Source organism: Aquarana catesbeiana, unplaced genomic scaffold (genome assembly GCF_042186555.1).
Source record: "Aquarana catesbeiana isolate 2022-GZ unplaced genomic scaffold, ASM4218655v1 unanchor240, whole genome shotgun sequence".
Lineage (NCBI taxonomy): Eukaryota > Metazoa > Chordata > Amphibia > Anura > Ranidae > Aquarana > Aquarana catesbeiana.
Genome location: NW_027362669.1, coordinates 682234 through 701745, shown reverse-complemented (window position 1 = coordinate 701745; position 19512 = coordinate 682234). Strand labels below are relative to the sequence as shown.

The following is a 19512-nucleotide window of genomic DNA, read 5'->3' as shown; positions in this document are numbered from 1 at the left end:
ATAATTCCCCAATTTTCCCTCTCAGATAATTCCCCAATTCTCCCTCTCAGATAATTCCCCAATTCTCCCTCCCACATCTGTCCTGATTTTCCTCTCCCGGCTCTAACTCAAATTTCCCCTCTCAGATAATTCCCCAATTCTCCCTCTCAGATAATTCCCCAATTTCGTCTTCAGATTATTCCCCAATTCTCCCTCTCAGATAATTCCCCAATTTTCCCTCTCAGATAATTCCCCAATTCTCCCTCCCACATCTGTCCTGATTTTCCTCTCCCGGCTCTAACTCAAATTTCCCCTCTTAGATAATTCCCCAATTTTCCCTCAGATAATTCCCCAATTTTCCCTCAGATAATTCCCCAATTCCCCTCTCGGATAATTCCCCAATTTTCCCTCTCAGATAATTCCCCAATTTTCCCTCTCAGATAATTCCCCAATTTTCCCTCTCAGATAATTCCCCAATTTTCCCTCTCAGATAATTCCCCAATTTTCCCTCTCAGATAATTCCCCAATTTTCCCTCTCAGATAGTTCCCCAATTTTCCCTCTCAGATAATTCCCCAATTTTCCCTCTCAGATAATTCCCCAATTTTCCTTCTCAGATAATTCCCCAATTTTCCCTCTCAGATAATTCCCCAATTTTCCTGGCTCCACCCCTAGTCTGCTCCTGGTTCCACCTCCTAGGTCTGTCCCCAATTCCTGGCTCCACCCCTAGTCTGCTCCTGGTTCCACCTCCTAGTTCTGTCCCCAAATCCTGGCTCCACCCCTAATCTGATCCTGGTTCCACCTCCTAGGTCTGTCCCCAATTCCTGGCTCCACCCCTAGTCTGCTCCTGGTTCCGCTACCTAGTTCTGTCCCCAATTCCTGACACCACCCCTAGTCTGCTCCTGGTTCCACCTCCTGGGTTTCCCCAATTCCTAGCTCCACCCCTATTCTGCTCCTGGTTCCACCTCCTAGGTCTGTCTCCAGTTGCTGGCTCCACCCCTAGTCTGCTCCTGGTTTCATCTCCTAGGTCTGTCCCCAATTCCTAGCTCCACCCCTAGTCTGCTCCTGGTTCCACCTCCTAGGTCTGTCTCCAATTCCTGGCTCCACCCCTAGTCTGCTCCTGGTTTCATCTCCTAGGTCTGTCCCCAATTCCTAGCTCCACCTCTAGTCTGCTCCTGGTTCCACCTCCTAGGTCTGTCTCCAATTCCTGGCTCCACCCCTAGTCTGCTCCTGGTTTCATCTCCTAGGTCTGTCCCCAATTCTTGGCTCCACCCCGTCTGCTCCTTGTTCCACCTCCTAGGTCTGTCCCCAATTCCTGGCTCCACCCCTAGTCTGCTCCTGGTTCCATCTCCTAGGTCTTCCCCAATTCCTGGCTCCACCCCTAGTCTGCTCCTTGTTCCACCTCCTAGGTCTGTCCCCAATTCCTGGCTCCACCCCTAGTCTGCTCCTGGTTCCATCTCCTAGGTCTTCCCCAATTTTTGGCTTTCTTTTCTAGTCTGTATCTGGTTTTCACTCCAGACTTATAAGATCTGGTCCATACAACACTCCCCGTGTCCTCTATATATTATTATTACACCTCAGTCATGATGTCATCTCTGATCCCTTATAAGATCTGGTCCATACAACACTCCCCGTGTCCTCTATATATTATTATTACACCTCAGTCATGATGTCATCTCTGATCCCTTATAAGATCTGGTCCATACAACACTCCCCGTGTCCTCTATATATTATTATTACACCTCAGTCATGATGTCATCTCTGATCCCTTATAAGATCTGGTCCATACAACACTCCCCGTGTCCTCTATATATTATTATTACACCTCAGTCATGATGTCATCTCTGATCCCTTATAAGATCTGGTCCATACAACACTCCCCGTGTCCTCTATATATTATTATTACACCTTAGTCATCATGTCATCTCTGATCCCTTATAAGATCTGGTCCATACAACACTCCCCGTGTCCTCTATATATTATTATTACACCTCAGTCATGATGTCATCTCTGATCCCTTATAAGATCTGGTCCATACAACACTCCCCGTGTCCTCTATATATTATTATTACACCTCAGTCATCATGTCATCTCTGATCCCTTATAAGATCTGGTCCATACAACACTCCCCGTGTTCTCTATATATTATTATTACACCTCAGTCATGATGTCATCTCTGATCCCTTATAAGATCTGGTCCATACAACACTCCCCGTGTCCTCTATATATTATTATTACACCTTAGTCGTGATGTCATCGCTTAGTGTCTCCTTTATATTATTAAGCTTTGGTTATGATGTCATCTCTTTATCTCCCCAGGAACTGGTGTGCGTACATGGTGACCCGGACCGTCACTTGTATGGTAGAAGATGGCGTTGAGACTTACGTGAAGCCGGAGTACCAGCCGTGTGTGTGGGGGCAGCTACAATGTCCGCGCACTGTCATGTGAGTATCATTCATAGATTGTGAGCTCTGAGGGTCAGAAATCTGTATTGGGAATGTAAGAAAAGCTTCCAGTTACATAGTAGAAGAGGTTGAAAAAAAGACACAAGTCTAACCTATGTGTGTGATTATATGTCCGTATTACATTGTATATCCCTGTATGTTGCGGTCATTCAGGTGATTATCTAATAGTTTCTTGAAGCTATCAATGCTCCCCGCTGAGACCACCGCCTGTGGAAGGGAATTCCACATCCTTGCCGCTCTTACAGTAAAGAACCCTCTACGTAGTTTAAGGTTAAACCTCTTTTCTTCTAATTGTAATGAGTGGCCACGAGTCTTATTAAACTCTCTTCTGCGAAAAAGTTTTATTTCTATTGTGGGGTCACCAGTCCGGTATTTATATATTGTGGGGTCACCAGTCTGGTATTTATATATTGTGGGGTCACCAGTCAGGTATTTATATATTGTGGGGTCACCAGTCCGGTATTTGTATATTGTGGGGTCACCAGTCCGGTATTTATATATTGTGGGGTCACCAGTCCGGTATTTGTATATTGTGGGGTCACCAGTCTGGTATTTGTATATTGTGGGGTCACCAGTCCGGTATTTATATATTGTGGGGTCACCAGTCCGGTATTTGTATATTGTGGGGTCACCAGTCCGGTATTTGTATATTGTGGGGTCACCAGTCCGGTATTTATATATTGTGGGGTCACCAGTCCGGTATTTATATATTGTGGGGTCACCAGTCCGGTATTTATACAGTGAAATCATATCCCCTCTCAAGCGTCTCTTCTCCAGAGAGAATAAGTTCAGAGCTCACAACCTTTCCTCATAACTAAGATCCTCCAGACCCTTTATTAGCTTTGTTGCCCTTCTTTGTAGTCGCTCCATTTCCAGTACATCCTTCCTGAGGACTGGTGCCCAGAACTGGACAGCATACTCCAGGTGCGGCCGGACCAGAGTCTTGTAGAGCGGGAGAATTATCGTTTTATCTCTGGAGTTGATCCCCTTTTTAATGCCAATATTCTGTTTGCTTTATTAGCAGCAGCTTGGCATTGCATGCCATTGCTGAGCCTATCATCTACTAGGACCCCCAAGTCCTTTTACATCCTAGATTCCCCCAGAGGTTCTCCCCCCAGTCTATAGATTACATTCAGATTTTTACCACCCAAATGCATTATTTTACATTTTTCTACATTGAACCTCATTTCCCATGTACGGTAGTTGCCCCTCCCCCATTCATTTGTTCAGATCTTCTTGCAAGGTTTCCACATCCTGCGGAGAAGTTATTGCCCTTGTTTCATCAGATTAGGTGACCTGTAAGCATGTGTAACGGAAGTGAAGTTTCGTCGCCGTCATCTTGCTACACCCGCATTTATAGTGAAATACAGTACTTAGGACTCCGTCTTACTGTTTAGATGTTGAATTTTAAAAGCAGCGGCGAGCCTGATCATCTCAGAGGTTTGCTAATCAGACAGAAGTTCGCTGCTTTTAAAATTCAACGTGTAAACATTCACACAGGGATGTAAGTATTGGATTTCACTATATAACCTCAGTTTACTGTTTAAAAAAAGTGTAAAGTACAGAACTCCGGTGGGTGTAACAAGATGTCCGCTTGCCCCCTTCCCAGTGTATCTTCACTGTGGAGGAGTGTGGGGTGTACCAAGACGGCGGCAACGTCACTTCCGTTACACATTCTGACGGGTCGCCTAATCTGACGAAACACCCTGCTTAGCTTATTATCGTCCACAAATACAGAGATTGAACTGTTTATCCCATCCTCCCATTTATGAACAAATTAAATAGGATTGGTCCCAGCACAGAACCCTGGGGAACCCCACTACCCACCCCTGACCATTCCGAGTACTCCCTCTCTGTTCAGTCTTTTCTGTTCTCTTTATATTTGATGCTGTTATTACAGGGGGAATTCCATAGCTGAACTGCCCTTATAGGAGGGCTCTGTATGACACTGGGATGGTTCTGGCTTATAACTGGGTTGGTGGTGTCACTGGGATTTGCCCTTTTAAATGGCGGACTCTGTATAAAACTGGGATGGTTCTGGTTTATCGTTGGGCTAGTTATTGGGAGGTGCTATATTTACAGTTGGATTGGTGATGTCATTGGCAAGGGCCATGTTTACAGTTGGATTGGTGATGTCATTGGGAAGGGCCAGGTTTAAAGTTGGATTGGTGATGTCATTGGGAGGTGCCAGGTTTACAGTTGGATTGGTGATGTCATTGGGAAGGGCCAGGTTTAGAGTTGGATTGGTGATGTCATTTGGAGGTGCCAGGTTTAGAGTTGGATTGGTGATGTCATTGGCAAGGGCCAGGTTTACAGTTGGATTGGTGATGTCATTGGGAAGGGCCATGTTTAGAGTTGGATTGGTGATGTTATTGGGAGGAGCCAGGTTTACAGTTGGATTGGTGATGTCATTGGGAGGGGCCAGGTTTAGAGTTGGATTGGTGATGTCATTGGGAGGTGCCAGGTTTACAGTTGGATTGGTGGTGTCATTGGGAGGGGCCAGGTTTAGAGTTGGATTGGTGATGTCATTGGGAGGTGCCATGTTAACAGTTGGATTGGTGATGTCATTGGGAGGTGCCAGGTTTAGAGTGGGATTGGTGATGTCATTGGGAGGTGCCAGGTTTACAGTTGGATTGGTGATGTCATTGGGAAGGGCCAGGTTTACAGTTGGATTGGTGATGTCATTGGGAAGGGCCAGGTTTACAGTTGGATTGGTGATGTCATTGGGAGGTGCCATGTTAACAGTTGGATTGGTGATGTCATTGGGAGGTGCCAGGTTTACAGTTGGATTGGTGATGTCATTGGGAAGTGCCAGGTTTACAGTTGGATTGGTGATGTCATTGGGAAGGGCCAGGTTTACAGTTGGATTGGTGATGTCATTGGGAGGTGCCAGGTTTAGAGTTGGATTGGTGATGTCATTGGGAGGTGCCAGGTTTAGAGTTGGATTGGTGATGTCATTGGGAGGTGCCAGGTTTGGAGTGGGATTGGTAATGTCATTGGGAAGGGCCAGGTTTACAGTTGGATTGGTGATGTTATTGGGAGGTGCCAGGTTTACAGTTGGATTGGTGATGTAATTGGGAGGTGCCATGTTAACAGTTGGATTGGTGATGTCATTGGGAGGTGCCAGGTTTACCGTTGGATTGGTGATGTCATTGGGAGGTGCCAGGTTTAGAGTTGGATTGGTGATGTCATTGGGAGGTGCCAGGTTTAGAGTGGGATTGGTGATGTCATTGGGAGGTGCCAGGTTTACAGTTGGATTGGTGATGTTATTGGGAGGGGCCAGGTTTAGAGTTGGATTGGTGATGTCATTGGGAGGTGCCAGGTTTAGAGTTGGATTGGTGATGTCATTGGGAGGTGCCAGGTTTAGAGTGGGATTGGTAATGTCATTGGGAAGGGCCAGGTTTACAGTTGGATTGGTGATGTTATTGGGAGGTGCCAGGTTTACAGTTGGATTGGTGATGTAATTGGGAGGTGCCATGTTAACAGTTGGATTGGTGATGTCATTGGGAGGTGCCAGGTTTACCCTTGGATTGGTGATGTCATTGGGAGGTGCCAGGTTTAGAGTTGGATTGGTGATGTCATTGGGAGGTGCCAGGTTTAGAGTGGGATTGGTGATGTCATTGGGAGGTGCCAGGTTTACAGTGGGATTGGTAATGTCATTGGGAAGGGCCAGGTTTACAGTTGGATTGTTGATGTTATTGGGAGGGGCCAGGTTTAGAGTTGGATTGGTGATGTCATTGGGAGGTGCCAGGTTTAGAGTGGGATTGGTAATGTCATTGGGAAGGGCCAGGTTTACTGTTGGATTGGTGATGTTATTGGGAGGTGCCAGGTTTAGAGTTGGATTGGTGATTTCATTGGGAGGTGCCATGTTAACAGTTGGATTGGTGATGTCTTTGGGAGGTGCCAGGTTTACAGTTGGATTGGTGATGTCATTGGGAGGTGCCAGGTTTACAGTTGGATTGGTGATGTCATTGGGAGGTGCCAGGTTTAGAGTTGGATTGGTGATGTCATTGGGAGGTGCCAGGTTTAGAGTTGGATTGGTGAGGTCATTGGGAGGTGCCATGTTAACAGTTGGATTGGTGATGTCATTGGGAAGGGCCAGGTTTAGAGTTTGCTTGGTGGTGTCATTGGGAGGTGCCAGGTTTAGAGTTGGATTGGTGATGTCATTGGGAGGTGCCAGGTTTACAGTTGGATTGGTGATATCATTGGGAGGTGCCATGTTAACAGTTGGATTGGTGATGTCATTGGGAGGTGCCAGGTTTACAGTTGGATTGGTGATGTCATTGGGAAGTGCCAGGATTACAGTTGGATTGGTGATGTCATTGGGAAGGGCCAGGTTTACAGTTGGATTGGTGATGTCATTGGGAAGGGCCAGGTTTACAGTTGGATTGGTGATGTCATTGGGAGGTGCCAGGTTTAGAGTTTGCTTGGTGATGTCATTGGGAGGTGCCAGGTTTAGAGTTGGATTGGTGATGTCATTGGGAGGTGCCAGGTTTACAGTTGGATTGGTGATGTCATTGGGAAGGGCCATGTTTAGAGTTGGATTGGTGATGTCATTTGGAGGTGCCAGGTTTAGAGTTGGATTGGTGATGTCATTGGGAGGGGCCAGGTTTAGAGTTGGATTGGTGAGGTCATTGGGAGGTGCCAGGTTTACAGTTGGATTGGTGATGTCATTGGGAAGGGCCATGTTTAGAGTTGGATTGGTGATGTCATTTGGAGGTGCCAGGTTTAGAGTTGGATTGGTGATGTCATTGGGAGGGGCCAGGTTTACAGTTGGATTGGTGAGGTCATTGGGAGGTGCCAGGTTTAGAGTTGGATTGGTGGTGTCATTGGGAGGTGCCAGGTTTAGAGTTGGATTGGTGATGTCATTGGGAGGTGCCAGGTTTAGAGTTGGATTGGTGATGTCATTGGGAGGTGCCAGGTTTGGAGTTGGATTGGTGATGTCATTGGGAGGTGCCAGGTTTACAGTTGGATTGGTGATGTCATTGGGAGGGGCCAGGTTTACAGTTGGATTGGTGATGTCATTGGGAGGTGCCATGTTAACAGTTGGATTGGTGATGTCATTGGGAGGTGCCAGGTGTAGAGTTGGATTGGTGATGTCATTGGGAGGTGCCAGGTTTAGAGTTGGATTGGTGAGGTCATTGGGAGGTGCCAGGTTTAGAGTTGGATTGGTGATGTCATTGGGAGGTGCCAGGTTTAGAGTGGGATTGGTGATGTCATTGGGAAGGGCCAGGTTTACAGTTGGATTGGTGATGTCATTGGGAGGTGCCAGGTTTACAGTTGGATTGGTGATGTCATTGGGAGGTGCCATGTGAACAGTTGGATTGGTGATGTCATCCGATGGAAAATGTGTGATGGAGCCTACACACGGTCGGAATTTCCGACAACAAGGTTCTATCGCATATTTTCCGTCGGAAAATCCGACCGTGTGTACAGGGCACAAGACATACCGTCCCACTAAGGACACCCCACAGATCACACATTGTAGATGGGATCACCCTAAGACATACCGTCCCACTATGGACACCCCACAGATCACACATTGTAGATGGGATCACTCTAAGAACATCTCGTCCCACTATGGACACCCCACAGATCACACATTGTAGATGGGATCATCCTAAGACATACCGTCCCACTATGGACACCCCACAGATCATACATTGTAGATGGGATCACCCTAAGACATACCGTCCCACTAAGGACACCCCACAGATCACACATTGTAGATGGGATCATCCTAATGCCCCGTACACACGGTCGGATTTTGCGATAGACAATATCCGATCGGAGCGTGTTGTCGGAAATTCCGACCGTGTGTGGGCTCCATCGGACATTTTCCATCAGATTTTCCGACACACAAAGTTTGAGAGCAGGCTATAAAATTTTCCAACAACAAAATCCTTTGTCGGAAATTCCGATCGTGTGTACACAAATCCGACGCACAAAGTGCCACGCATGCTCAGAATAAATAAAGACATGAAAGCTATTGGCCACTGCCCCATTTATAGTCCCAACGTACGTGTTTTACGTCACCACGTTCAGAATGAACGGATTTTCCGACAACTTTGTGTGACCGTGTGTATGCAAGACAAGTTTGAGCCAACATCCGGCGGAAAAAATCCTAGGATTTTGTTGTCGGAATGTCCGAACAAAGTCCGACTGTGTGTACGGGGCATAAGACATACCGTCCCACTATGGACACCCCACAGATCACACATTGTAGATGAGATCACTCTAAGAACATCACATCCCACTAAGGACACCCCACAGATCACACATTGTAGATGAGATCACTCTAAGAACATCACATCCCACTAAGGACACCCCACAGATCACACATTGTAGATGAGATCACTCTAAGAACATCACGTCCCACTAAGGACACCCCACAGATCACACATTGTAGATGAGATCATCCTAAGACATACCCTCCCACTATAGAACCCTACAGATCACACATTGTAGATGAGATCACCCTAAGACATACCGTCCCACTAAGGACACCCCACAGATCATACATTGTAGATGAGATCACCCTAAGACATACCGTCCCACTAAGGACACCCCACAGATCACACATTGTAGATGAGCTCACCCTAAGACATACCGTCCCACTAAGGACACCCCACAGATCACACATTGTAGATGAGATCACTCTAAGAACATCACGTCCCACTAAGGACACCCCACAGATCACACATTGTAGATGAGATCATCCTAAGACATACCCTCCCACTATAGAACCCTACAGATCACACATTGTAGATGAGATCACCCTAAGACATACCGTCCCACTAAGGACACCCCACAGATCATACATTGTAGATGAGATCACCCTAAGACATACCGTCCCACTAAGGACACCCCACAGATCACACATTGTAGATGAGCTCACCCTAAGACATACCGTCCCACTAAGGACACCTCACAGAACACACATTGTAGATGAGATCACCCTAAGACATACCGTCCCACTAAGGACACCCCACAGATCACACATTGTAGATGAGATCACCCTAAGACATACCGTCCCACTAAGGACACCCCACAGATCATACATTGTAGATGTTATAAAGTTTAAGAAGAAATGTAGACATGGACTTGATCAGATTATTGTGACTTCAATCCAACAAAAGAGAAAAACTGAAGAAAACATTTCTGTGGACGGCTAATCTGTCCTTCAGAATGGTGTTCAGCCTCATTCAGAGGGATGGGGGGGATGACGCCCCCTCATCCGGCCATAGATGATTTCACAAATTCCTTATTATTCCTTCTGTCAATGTGTCTCCAGGAGTCTCTTATCTTCCACCTTGTCCCCCCCCAGCCATTATCCCGCCAGCCGCATATTATTCTCCCAGGAACATCAAAGGCTCAGGGGGGTCTAAGCTCTCCAGTAAGGGCCTCCCACCTCTCAGCCTCCTCTCAGAACAAGAAGCTTTTGTGTTCTGGAGGTCTTTGTGTCCTCCTGACCTTCTTCTCTCTGAAGTTCCTTTCATCTTCCCCTCCTGGAAGATAAGATCTGCCCTTCCACACATACACTTCCCCCTCCCAGATAAAACTTCCATTCCAACCCCCATCTAGAGAAAACTTCCATTCCAACCCCCCATCCAGATAAAACTTCCATTCCAACCCATCATCCAGAGAAAACTTCTATTCCAACCCCCCCATCCAAAGAAAACTTCCATTCCAACCCATCATCCAGAGAAAACTTCCATTCCAACCCCCCATCCAGAGAAAACTTCCATTCCAACCCCCCATCCAGAGAAAACTTCCATTCCAACCCATCATCCAGAGAAAACTTCCATTCCAACCCCCCCATCCAGAGAAAACTTCCATTCCAACCCCCCATCCAGAGAAAACTTCCAATGGTTTGGATTATTATTGGGGTGTTTTTAGTTGCTCTGTTCAGATGAGATAATTATTTGATGTGCTTTTCTATTTATAGCTGGACTGGCCCATTACCGTGAGTGTTCTGTGCAGTACATCATGCAGGGACATTTCTTACCCACAAAGCAATTCACATATTTTACTGTGTCATTAATGAGGGGTTCCCACCATCCCTGTGCTGAGTTCCCGGGTCTGTACACCCGCTGTGCCCATTATGAGGGGTTCCCACCATCCCTGTGCTGAGTTCCCGGGTCTGTACACCCGCTGTGCCCATTATGAGGGGTTCCCACCATCCCTGTGCTGAGTTCCTGGGTCTGTACACCCGCTGTGCCCATTATGAGGGGTTCCCACCATCCCTGTGCTGAGTTCCCGGGTCTGTACACCCGCTGTGCCCATTATGAGGGGTTCCCACCATCCCTGTGCTGAGTTCCCAGATCTGTACACCCGCTGTGCCCATTATGAGGGGTTCCCACCATCCCTGTGCTGAGTTCCCGGGTCTGTACACCCGCTGTGCCCATTATGAGAGGTTCCCACCATCCCTGTGCTGAGTTCCCGGGTCTGTACACCCGCTGTGCCCATTATGAGGGGTTCCCACCATCCCTGTGCTGAGTTCCCGGATCTGTACACCCGCTGTGCCCATTATGAGGGGTTCCCACCATCCCTGTGCTGAGTTCCCGGGTCTGTACCCCCGCTGTGCCCATTATGAGGGGTTCCCACCATACCTGTGCTACGTTCCCGGGTCTGTACACCCGCTGTGCCCATTATGAGGGGTTCCCACCATCCCTGTGCTGAGTTCCCAGGTCTGTACACCCGCTGTGCCCATTATGAGGTGTTCCCACCACCCCTGTGCTGAGTTCCTGGGTCTGTACACCCGCTGTGCCCATTATGAGGGGTTCCCACCATCCCTGTGCTGAGTTCCCGGGTCTGTACACCCGCTGTGCCCATTATGAGGGGTTCTCACCATCCCTGTGCTGAGGTCCCGGGTCTGTACACCCGCTGTGCCCATTATGAGGGGTTCTCACCATCCCTGTGCTGAGTTCCCGGGTCTGTACACCCGCTGTGCCCATTATGAGGGGTTCCCACCATCCCTGTGCTACGTTCCCGGGTCTGTACACCCGCTGTGCCCATTATGAGGGGTTCCCACCATCCCTGTGCTGAGTTCCCAGGTCTGTACACCCGCTGTGCCCATTATGAGGTGTTCCCACCACCCCTGTGCTGAGTTCCTGGGTCTGTACACCCGCTGTGCCCATTATGAGGGGTTCCCACCATCCCTGTGCTGAGTTCCCGGGTCTGTACACCCGCTGTGCCCATTATGAGGGGTTCTCACCATCCCTGTGCTGAGGTCCCGGGTCTGTACACCCGCTGTGCCCATTATGAGGGGTTCTCACCATCCCTGTGCTGAGGTCCCGGGTCTGTACACCCGCTGTGCCCATTATGAGGGGTTCCCACCATCCCTGTGCTGAGTTCCCGGGTCTGTACACCCGCTGTGCCCATTATGAGAGGTTCCCACCATCCCTGTGCTGAGTTCCCGGGTCTGTACACCCGCTGTGCCCATTATGAGGGGTTAATTTTGTTTATTGAATAAACTTACAAACAACTTATATACAATAAAACCATAATAAATAAATAAAACATATTTACAAAATAATTGAATATGATAATACAAAACAAGAACATAATAAATGGTACAAACCAAATTGCGCACAACACAATCCCTACAGGAGAGCCAGACTAAGGAACATCACCGTCACCATGCATGGAGCCTTTTATCAAAAATAGATTTCATCTTGAAAATCTAGGGGAGTGAATCAAGAATAGAAAGAAAAGCCGCACACCCCGAGATCAACAGGCAGCAGCTACAGAGTCCTGATATTCCTCCACGCCCTTATCCAGACCTCCTGCTGCCACCTGCCTTTCTCAAGACCCCGAATCTTCCCAACCTCACCCAGAATGTTCTGCACCACCACTTCGACAGGGAGGATTTTACTCCGTAAGGATACCTGACACCGTGCACTCCACGTGAAATAACGGACTACTAGACTAACTAAAAAAAGTGTTTCCAAATCATAATCCCGACGAGTCTGGAATGCCCCATACACCCACTCTGCATAACTCATATGGGGGAGGAAGGGTATACTCAGAGCCCTCCCAACCCTCTTGTACACCTCTATATTAAAAGGGCATTGAAGTAGAAAGTGATCCATGGACTCCACCACTCCTCCACACTCCACTCTCGGGCAGCCCCGATCACTCATGGAAAGAAACTTCAAGTTGCCCTTCACATATAGTTTTCCATGAAAGGCAAGCCAAGCCTGATCCCTAAACTTCATTGGGATTCTCTCCAAATTAATCAATCGCAAACCCTCCCCCAAAACCAGGCTTGGGCAATCCCTCAAGGCCAGTGGCTCGCAAAAAGCAGAGCTCATGATCCGCTTCTCAAGAAGTTTCCTTGGAAGAGATTTGACTTCTCCTGCTGTTATTTGCCACTGCCGAAGCATTTTCAAACACGGGGCAACATAAGCCGGGAGCTGTTCATGCTTGACCCTCAGGCTTTTCACTGGCCCACCATTTTCCCAGTCTCGCAGAAAGGGCCTAAACCAGGACTAGAAAATACCAACCCACCCAGGCGGTCTCTCTGCCAACATGTTACCAAGATTGTACTTCACAAACATCAGAGAGAAAAAGACTACAGGGTTGACCATCCCTAGACCACCCTCCCGCCTAGGAAGGTAAGTCACATTCCTTTTGACAAGGTTTATTCTGTTCCCCCATAACAGCTGGAAGAAACAACTATAGATCCTGGTATAGAGAGAAACTGGCAAAATGCAAACAAAACTGACATACAGAAAAATCGGAATCAGGTAAGTCTTGATCAGATCAACCTTTTCCCTCAAGGAAAGCTGCCAACCTTTCCAGCTTGCCACCTTGGCATCGGCATTCTCCAGCCTGTTCACCCAATTTGCATGACCATAGTCACCTGGGCCGAATTCAATGCCTAGAACTCGAATTTTTTGTTGGGGCTCCGGGAAGTCATCCGGGAGAACAAAGCACTCACCTTCCACACCCATCCAGAAAGCTTCACACTTGTCCTGGTTGACCTTTGAACCTGATGCCTCTGCATACTGCCCCATCACTGAGACCACTTCCTGCGCCTCCGCAGTCCCAGAGATAAAAACAGAAACATCATCAGCATAGGCCACAACCTTCAAAGGAGGCTCACCAGCGATGCCCAGAGGTACCCCACACAATGGTCCACTCTCTAGCCTTCTAATGAAGGGATCGATTGCAAACACATATAGCAGAGGACTCAATGGACACCCCTGACGCACACCCGAGCCGACCGCAAAGGGCTGCCCGACCCAACCATTAACCAGAGGAAAGCTTTCAGCCCCTTTGTACAAAATCTTGAGCCAATCAATGAAACCCCCCTCCAGGCCATATTTGTCAAGAAGGAGCCACAAGTACTCATGATTAACCCGATCAAAGGCCTTAGCCTGATCCAATGTCAGCAAAAATTTACCCCAACCAGCAGCCCTACAACGCTCCAAGGCCTCCCGGACAGCTAACACCGCTGAGAAAGTGCTTCTACCTTGGACCGAACAGTGCTGGTGGCGGGATAACAAACTGCCTGCCACTGGTGATAATCGCCAGAAGAAAATCTTTGCCAGTATCTTCCTATCGACATTAAGAAGGCTAATGGGGCGCCAATTCCCAATCATCGAAGGATCTTTACCCTTTGACAGAAGGATCACTGCAGATTGCCTCATGGAGGGAGGGAGAGAACCCTCATTCAAACAGCCATTAAAAACATCCGCAAGGTAGGGAGCCAGGATCGTCTTAAAACATTTATAGAACAGACCATCTGGCCCTGGCGTTTTCTTGATGGCTAGTTTATCAATAGCCTGAATTACCTCATCTGCAGTGATTTCATCTGTCAAATTCATCAAAGGAACATTACTTTCCAGTCCTGGTGTAGAGTCCAAAAAACCCAACATCCTTGTCCGATCAAGGTTCCTTCCTCCCAGGAGATCGGCATAGTATGACCTGACAACCTCCAGGATCCCTGACCTAGACTTCGTCAGAGAGCCCGTACTGTCCCTCAGGCCATTGACTGTCTTAACTGCTACGCTCTGTTTACAGTTCTGATAAGGGTCAGGCGAATGGTATTTCCCGTAATCCCTCTCCTGAACCAAAGAGGCGTGCCGGTCATATTGATGTCTCCTAAGGAGGAGCTTCACCTCAGAGATCGCCCCAGAATCTCCTCCATTCGAAACAAGGCGGTCAAGTTTCCTCCGCAAACGCTGGTAGGTGATATACTTATCTTGCTGCTTCTTTCTTCCTATGGCCTTGAAAAGCCCAACAGTCCGCTGTTTAACAAGCTCCCACCATTCTGACTTGCTGTTGCAAAAGTCTAGGATCGTTACCTGTGCTTGAAAAAAATCCTCAAAGGATTGTCTTACTCTCTCGTCTTCCAGGAGGGCCGAATTCAATCTCCAGATACCCCTCCCCCTAGGTGGCATGTCTGGGGCATTCAGAGTCACAGATAGAATACAGTGATCAGAAAACTCCACTGCCCGACACACAGGTGCCGAAAAAGCGGAGTCTCCCTTTAAAAAAAACCTATCTATCCTACTCTGACTACTACCTCGCTGAAAAGTGAACCCCGTGCTGTCTGGGCAGTGCTTAATGTGCGCATCTACCAGACCTGCTTCCCTAACTATCGCATTAAGAAAAAGGGTGTCATAGCCCAGCTTATCTCTGAAACCTCTCCTGTCTTTAGACCTAGTAATGGTGTTGAAATCACCTCCAAAGATAACCTGCTGGGCCGTAAAAAGAAAAGGCTTAATCTTTCTAAAGAGGCATTTCCTGTCCCACTTCGTCTGGGGACCATAAATGTTAATCAGGCGCAAGTCCTGCCCCTTCACAGAGACGTCTAAGACCATGCATCTCCCTATCTCTACCTCAATTACCCGCCGGCACGTTACCATACCAGAAAAAAGGACTGCAACTCCGCTGTAAGGCACGGCCGCAAGAGACCAAAATGAGGGACCACGTCTCCACTCCTTCTTTGCCAGATGTATATCGGCCAGACTACTCAGATGGGTTTCTTGCAAAAACCAAATGTCAGCATCAAACTCGCTGAGCAAAAATAAGGCCATATGACGAGCACTTACTGATCTTAAGCTGGCAACATTAATGGTTGCCACTTTTAACGGAGTGGGAACTGCCATTAGGGTAGTTGAGGCAGCCGTTTCTTAGCCTGACTACTCCCTCTTCCTGGAGAACCAGCGCGCTTTGTTGCACCCTGGCACTCATCATCCATAGAGGATGCAGAACTGAATGAGTCCCATTCATCCTCATCATCATCATCAGACAGGACCTTAAACTTATTTTCTAAAGGCAAAAATTTAGGATTTAAGGTAACTGAACCCCCTTTTTTCCTTCTTTTGCCCCTCCTCCTCCTATCCTCCAACCACTCCATATCATCCTTAGACAAACCAGACTCAACAGCCTCCCCACCCCTATCCTCCCCTTCACCCCCCTCCCCCCCACTCCCCCTTCCCTTATCTATCACCAGGCCAGCCTCTCCACCATTCTCCCCACTCCTCTGCACCCCACGATCCTCAATAGAAACCCTGCAGCGTCGGGGGAGGGGGGTTGGCACCACACCTGACGCACCTGCCTCAGCACCTCTTGCTGCCTCTGCAATTTTAGAAGACACAGACACAGAAGGATTGGACACATTTTTGGCAACCGATACCTTACCTACAGAAGACATGGGCACACTAGGTAAACGCACAGACTGGGGAGACACAGACACATTAGGTATTGGCACAGACTGGGGCACCACATACTGGGGAGACACATTGGGTATTGGCACAGACTCAGATGGACTCACAGGCACCCCGGCTGCTGAGCTCCGAGCATCCTCCATGTCCATGCGGAAGAACTCTCTCATGAGCTCAGGATTGTTGTGCATTGCCTCAGGACACTGACTGTAAGGATGTCCCACCGCATTGCACAGATTGCACCTGATGATATTACAGTCCTTCGCCAAATGTCCTATACCCTGACACAGAGAGCACTTCATCACTGGACAGGAGGATGCGAGATGTCCTTTATCACCACACTTATTGCAGAGCTTTGGCTGGCCTGGATAGAAGATGGTCAGCCTGTCCCTCCCCAGGAAAGCTGAGGATGGCAGATGCTGGACGACATTGTCAATGACATTTAATTTTAGCTGCACAGACCATCCCCCCGTCCATATTCCCCGATCGTCCACAATCTTTTTTAGGGGGCTCAGGACGTCTCCATACCTCCTCAACCATACAGATAAATCCCCTTGTGGTATGGATTCATTGCGGACCAAAATTGTGACCATTTTAATGAGGGGCTGGCGTGAAACAAGCTTTGGGATGAGCCCTTTCCAGTCCGGCAGGCCCCTACACACGTGTTCATACTCCTCCCAAAATATGTCCAAAGACTCCGGACGGATAAAGGACAAATCATATTCATAGGAACCTGCCGGACTGATCAGGGCGAAGATATCTGTGGGTGTAAACCCCATCTGTAGAATCTTATCCACCACTGTCCTCCTATGTGGGGGGATTCCACCGCCTTCCCATTTTAACTGCACAACATTCCTCCTTTTAAACAGGGAGGAAGATAAAACATTTTCATGCTCCCTCCCTGCTTGCTGCCCCTTCCCAGATCCTGTAGCAGCAACACCAGCAAGTGTGTGCCCATTATGAGGGGTTCCCACCATCTCTGTGCTGAGTTCCCGGGTCTGTACACCCGCTGTGCCCATTATGAGGAGTTCTCACCATCCCTGTGCTGAGTTCCTGGGTCTGTACACCCGCTGTGCCCATTATGAGGGGTTCCCACCATCTCTGTGCTGAGTTCCCGGGTCTGTACACCCGCTGTGCCCATTATGAGGGGTTCCCACCATCTCTGTGCTGAGTTCCCGGGTCTGTACACCCGCTGTGCCCATTATGAGGGGTTCTCACCATCCCTGTGCTGAGTTCCCGGGTCTGTACACCCGCTGTGCCCATTATGAGGGGTTCCCACCATCTCTGTGCTGAGTTCCCGGGTCTGTACACCCGCTGTGCCCATTATGAGGGGTTCCCACCATCTCTATGCTGAGTTCCCGGGTCTGTACACCCGTTGTGTCCATTATGAGGGGTTCCCACCATCCCTGTGCTGAGTTCCCGGGTCTGTACACCCGCTGTGCCCATTATGAGGGGTTCCCACCATCCCTGTGCTGAGTTCCCGGGTCTGTACACCCACTGTGCCCATTATGAGGGGTTCCCACCATCCCTGTGCTGAGTTCCCGGGTCTGTACACCTGCTGTGCCCATTATGAGGGGTTCTCACCATCCCTGTGCTGAGTTCCTGGGTCTGTACACCCGCTGTGCCCATTATGAGGGGTTCTCACCATCCCTGTGCTGAGTTCCCGGGTCTGTACACCCGCTGTGCCCATTATGAGGGGTTCCACCATCCCTGTGCTGAGTTCCCGGGTCTGTACACCCGCTGTGCCCGTTATGAGGGGTTCCCACCATCCCTCCTAATTATGGAAAGTTGGAGTTCCTATTATCAGAATTTTGTCTGTTATGAGGCAGGGAAGGTGTTAGGTTAAGTCTCCTCGGATAGCAGTAGATATTGCAGCCATGTTAAAGCTCAGTGCCATGTTTTTGGTGTATATGGACGATGTGAAAGCTCGGTGCCATGTTTTTGGTGTATATGGACGATGTGAAAGCTCGGTGCCATGTTTTTGGTGTATATGGACGATGTGAAAGCTCGGTGCCATGTTTTTGGTGTATATGGACGATGTGAAAGCTCGGTGCCATGTTTTTGTGTATATGGACGATGTGAAAGTTCGGTGCCATGTTTTTGGTGTATATGGATGATGTGAAAGTTCGGTGCCATGTTTATGGTGTATATGGATGATGTGAAATCTTGGGGCCATGTTTTTGGTTAATATGGATGATGTGAAAGCTTGGTGACATGTTTTTGGTGTATATGGATGATGTGAAATCTTGGGGCCATGTTTTTGGTGTATATGGATGATGTGAAAGTTCGGTGCCATGTTTATGGTGTATATGGATGATGTGAAATCTTGGGGCCATGTTTTTGGTTAATATGGATGATGTGAAAGCTTGGTGACATGTTTTTGGTGTATATGGATGATGTGAAAGCTTGGTGCCATATTTTTGGTTTATATGGATGAGGTGAAAGCTTGGTGACATGTTTTTGGTGTATATGGACGATGTGAAAGCTCAGAGCCATGTTTTTGGTGTATATGGATGATGTGAAAGCTCGGTGCCATGTTTTTGATGTATATGGATGATGTGAAAGCTCGGTGCCATGTTTTTGGTGTATATGGATGATGTGAAAGCTCGGTGCCATGTTTTTGGTGTATATGGATGATGTGAAAGCTCAGAGCCATGTTTTTGGTGTATATGGACGATGTGAAAGCTCGGTGCCATGTTTTTGGTGTATATGGATGATGTGAAAGCTCAGAGCCATATTTTTGGTTTATATGGATGATGTGAAAGCTTGGTGACATGTTTTTGGTGTATATGGATGATGTGAAAGCTCAGAGCCATGTTTTTGGTGTATATGGATGATGTGAAAGCTCGGTGCCATGTTTTTGGTGTATATGGATGATGTGAAAGCTCAGAGCCATGTTTTTGGTGTATATGGACGATGTGAAAGCTCGGTGCCATGTTTTTGGTGTATATAGATGAGGTGAAAGCTTGATGACATGTTTTTGGTGTATATGGACAATGTGAAAGCTCAGAGCCATGTTTTTGGTGTATATGGATGGTGTCAGTCTGTAATCTTCATCCTGCTTCTCCTCCTGTTTTAGGTATCGCAGTTTTGTCAGACCCAGATACAAGGTGGCCTACAAGACGGTGTCAGACATGGAGTGGAAGTGCTGCCAGGGATATTCCGGAGATGATTGCATGGAAGGACCAGCAGGTGGTCTTCAGATCCCCACCAGCAGACCTCGGCCCAGACCTGTAAGGCCCAATATTTCTGGATCCAGTGGGGGGAATCATCTGACTGGATCTGGAGGGGAAGGTAAGTTCAGTCATTGAAACCTTTCTTCACTATTCTTTACTACATGAGAAGTGTTATCTGAAGAAAATGTGCCAGGAAGACCTTTATATTGGCCAG

At 48.1% G+C, this 19512-nt stretch overlaps 1 protein-coding gene across 1 annotated transcript in view; it reads left to right on the top strand.

Moving 5' to 3' along the window:
* EMILIN1 (elastin microfibril interfacer 1) overlaps positions 1-19512 on the top strand; it is an 80049-nt gene that overhangs the window by 24162 nt on the left and 36375 nt on the right. The window contains exons 2-3 of the mRNA XM_073611929.1: positions 2297-2422; positions 19202-19416. Coding sequence (XP_073468030.1) covers positions 2297-2422; positions 19202-19416 — 341 coding nt within the window. The remainder of the gene's footprint in view (positions 1-2296; positions 2423-19201; positions 19417-19512) is intronic.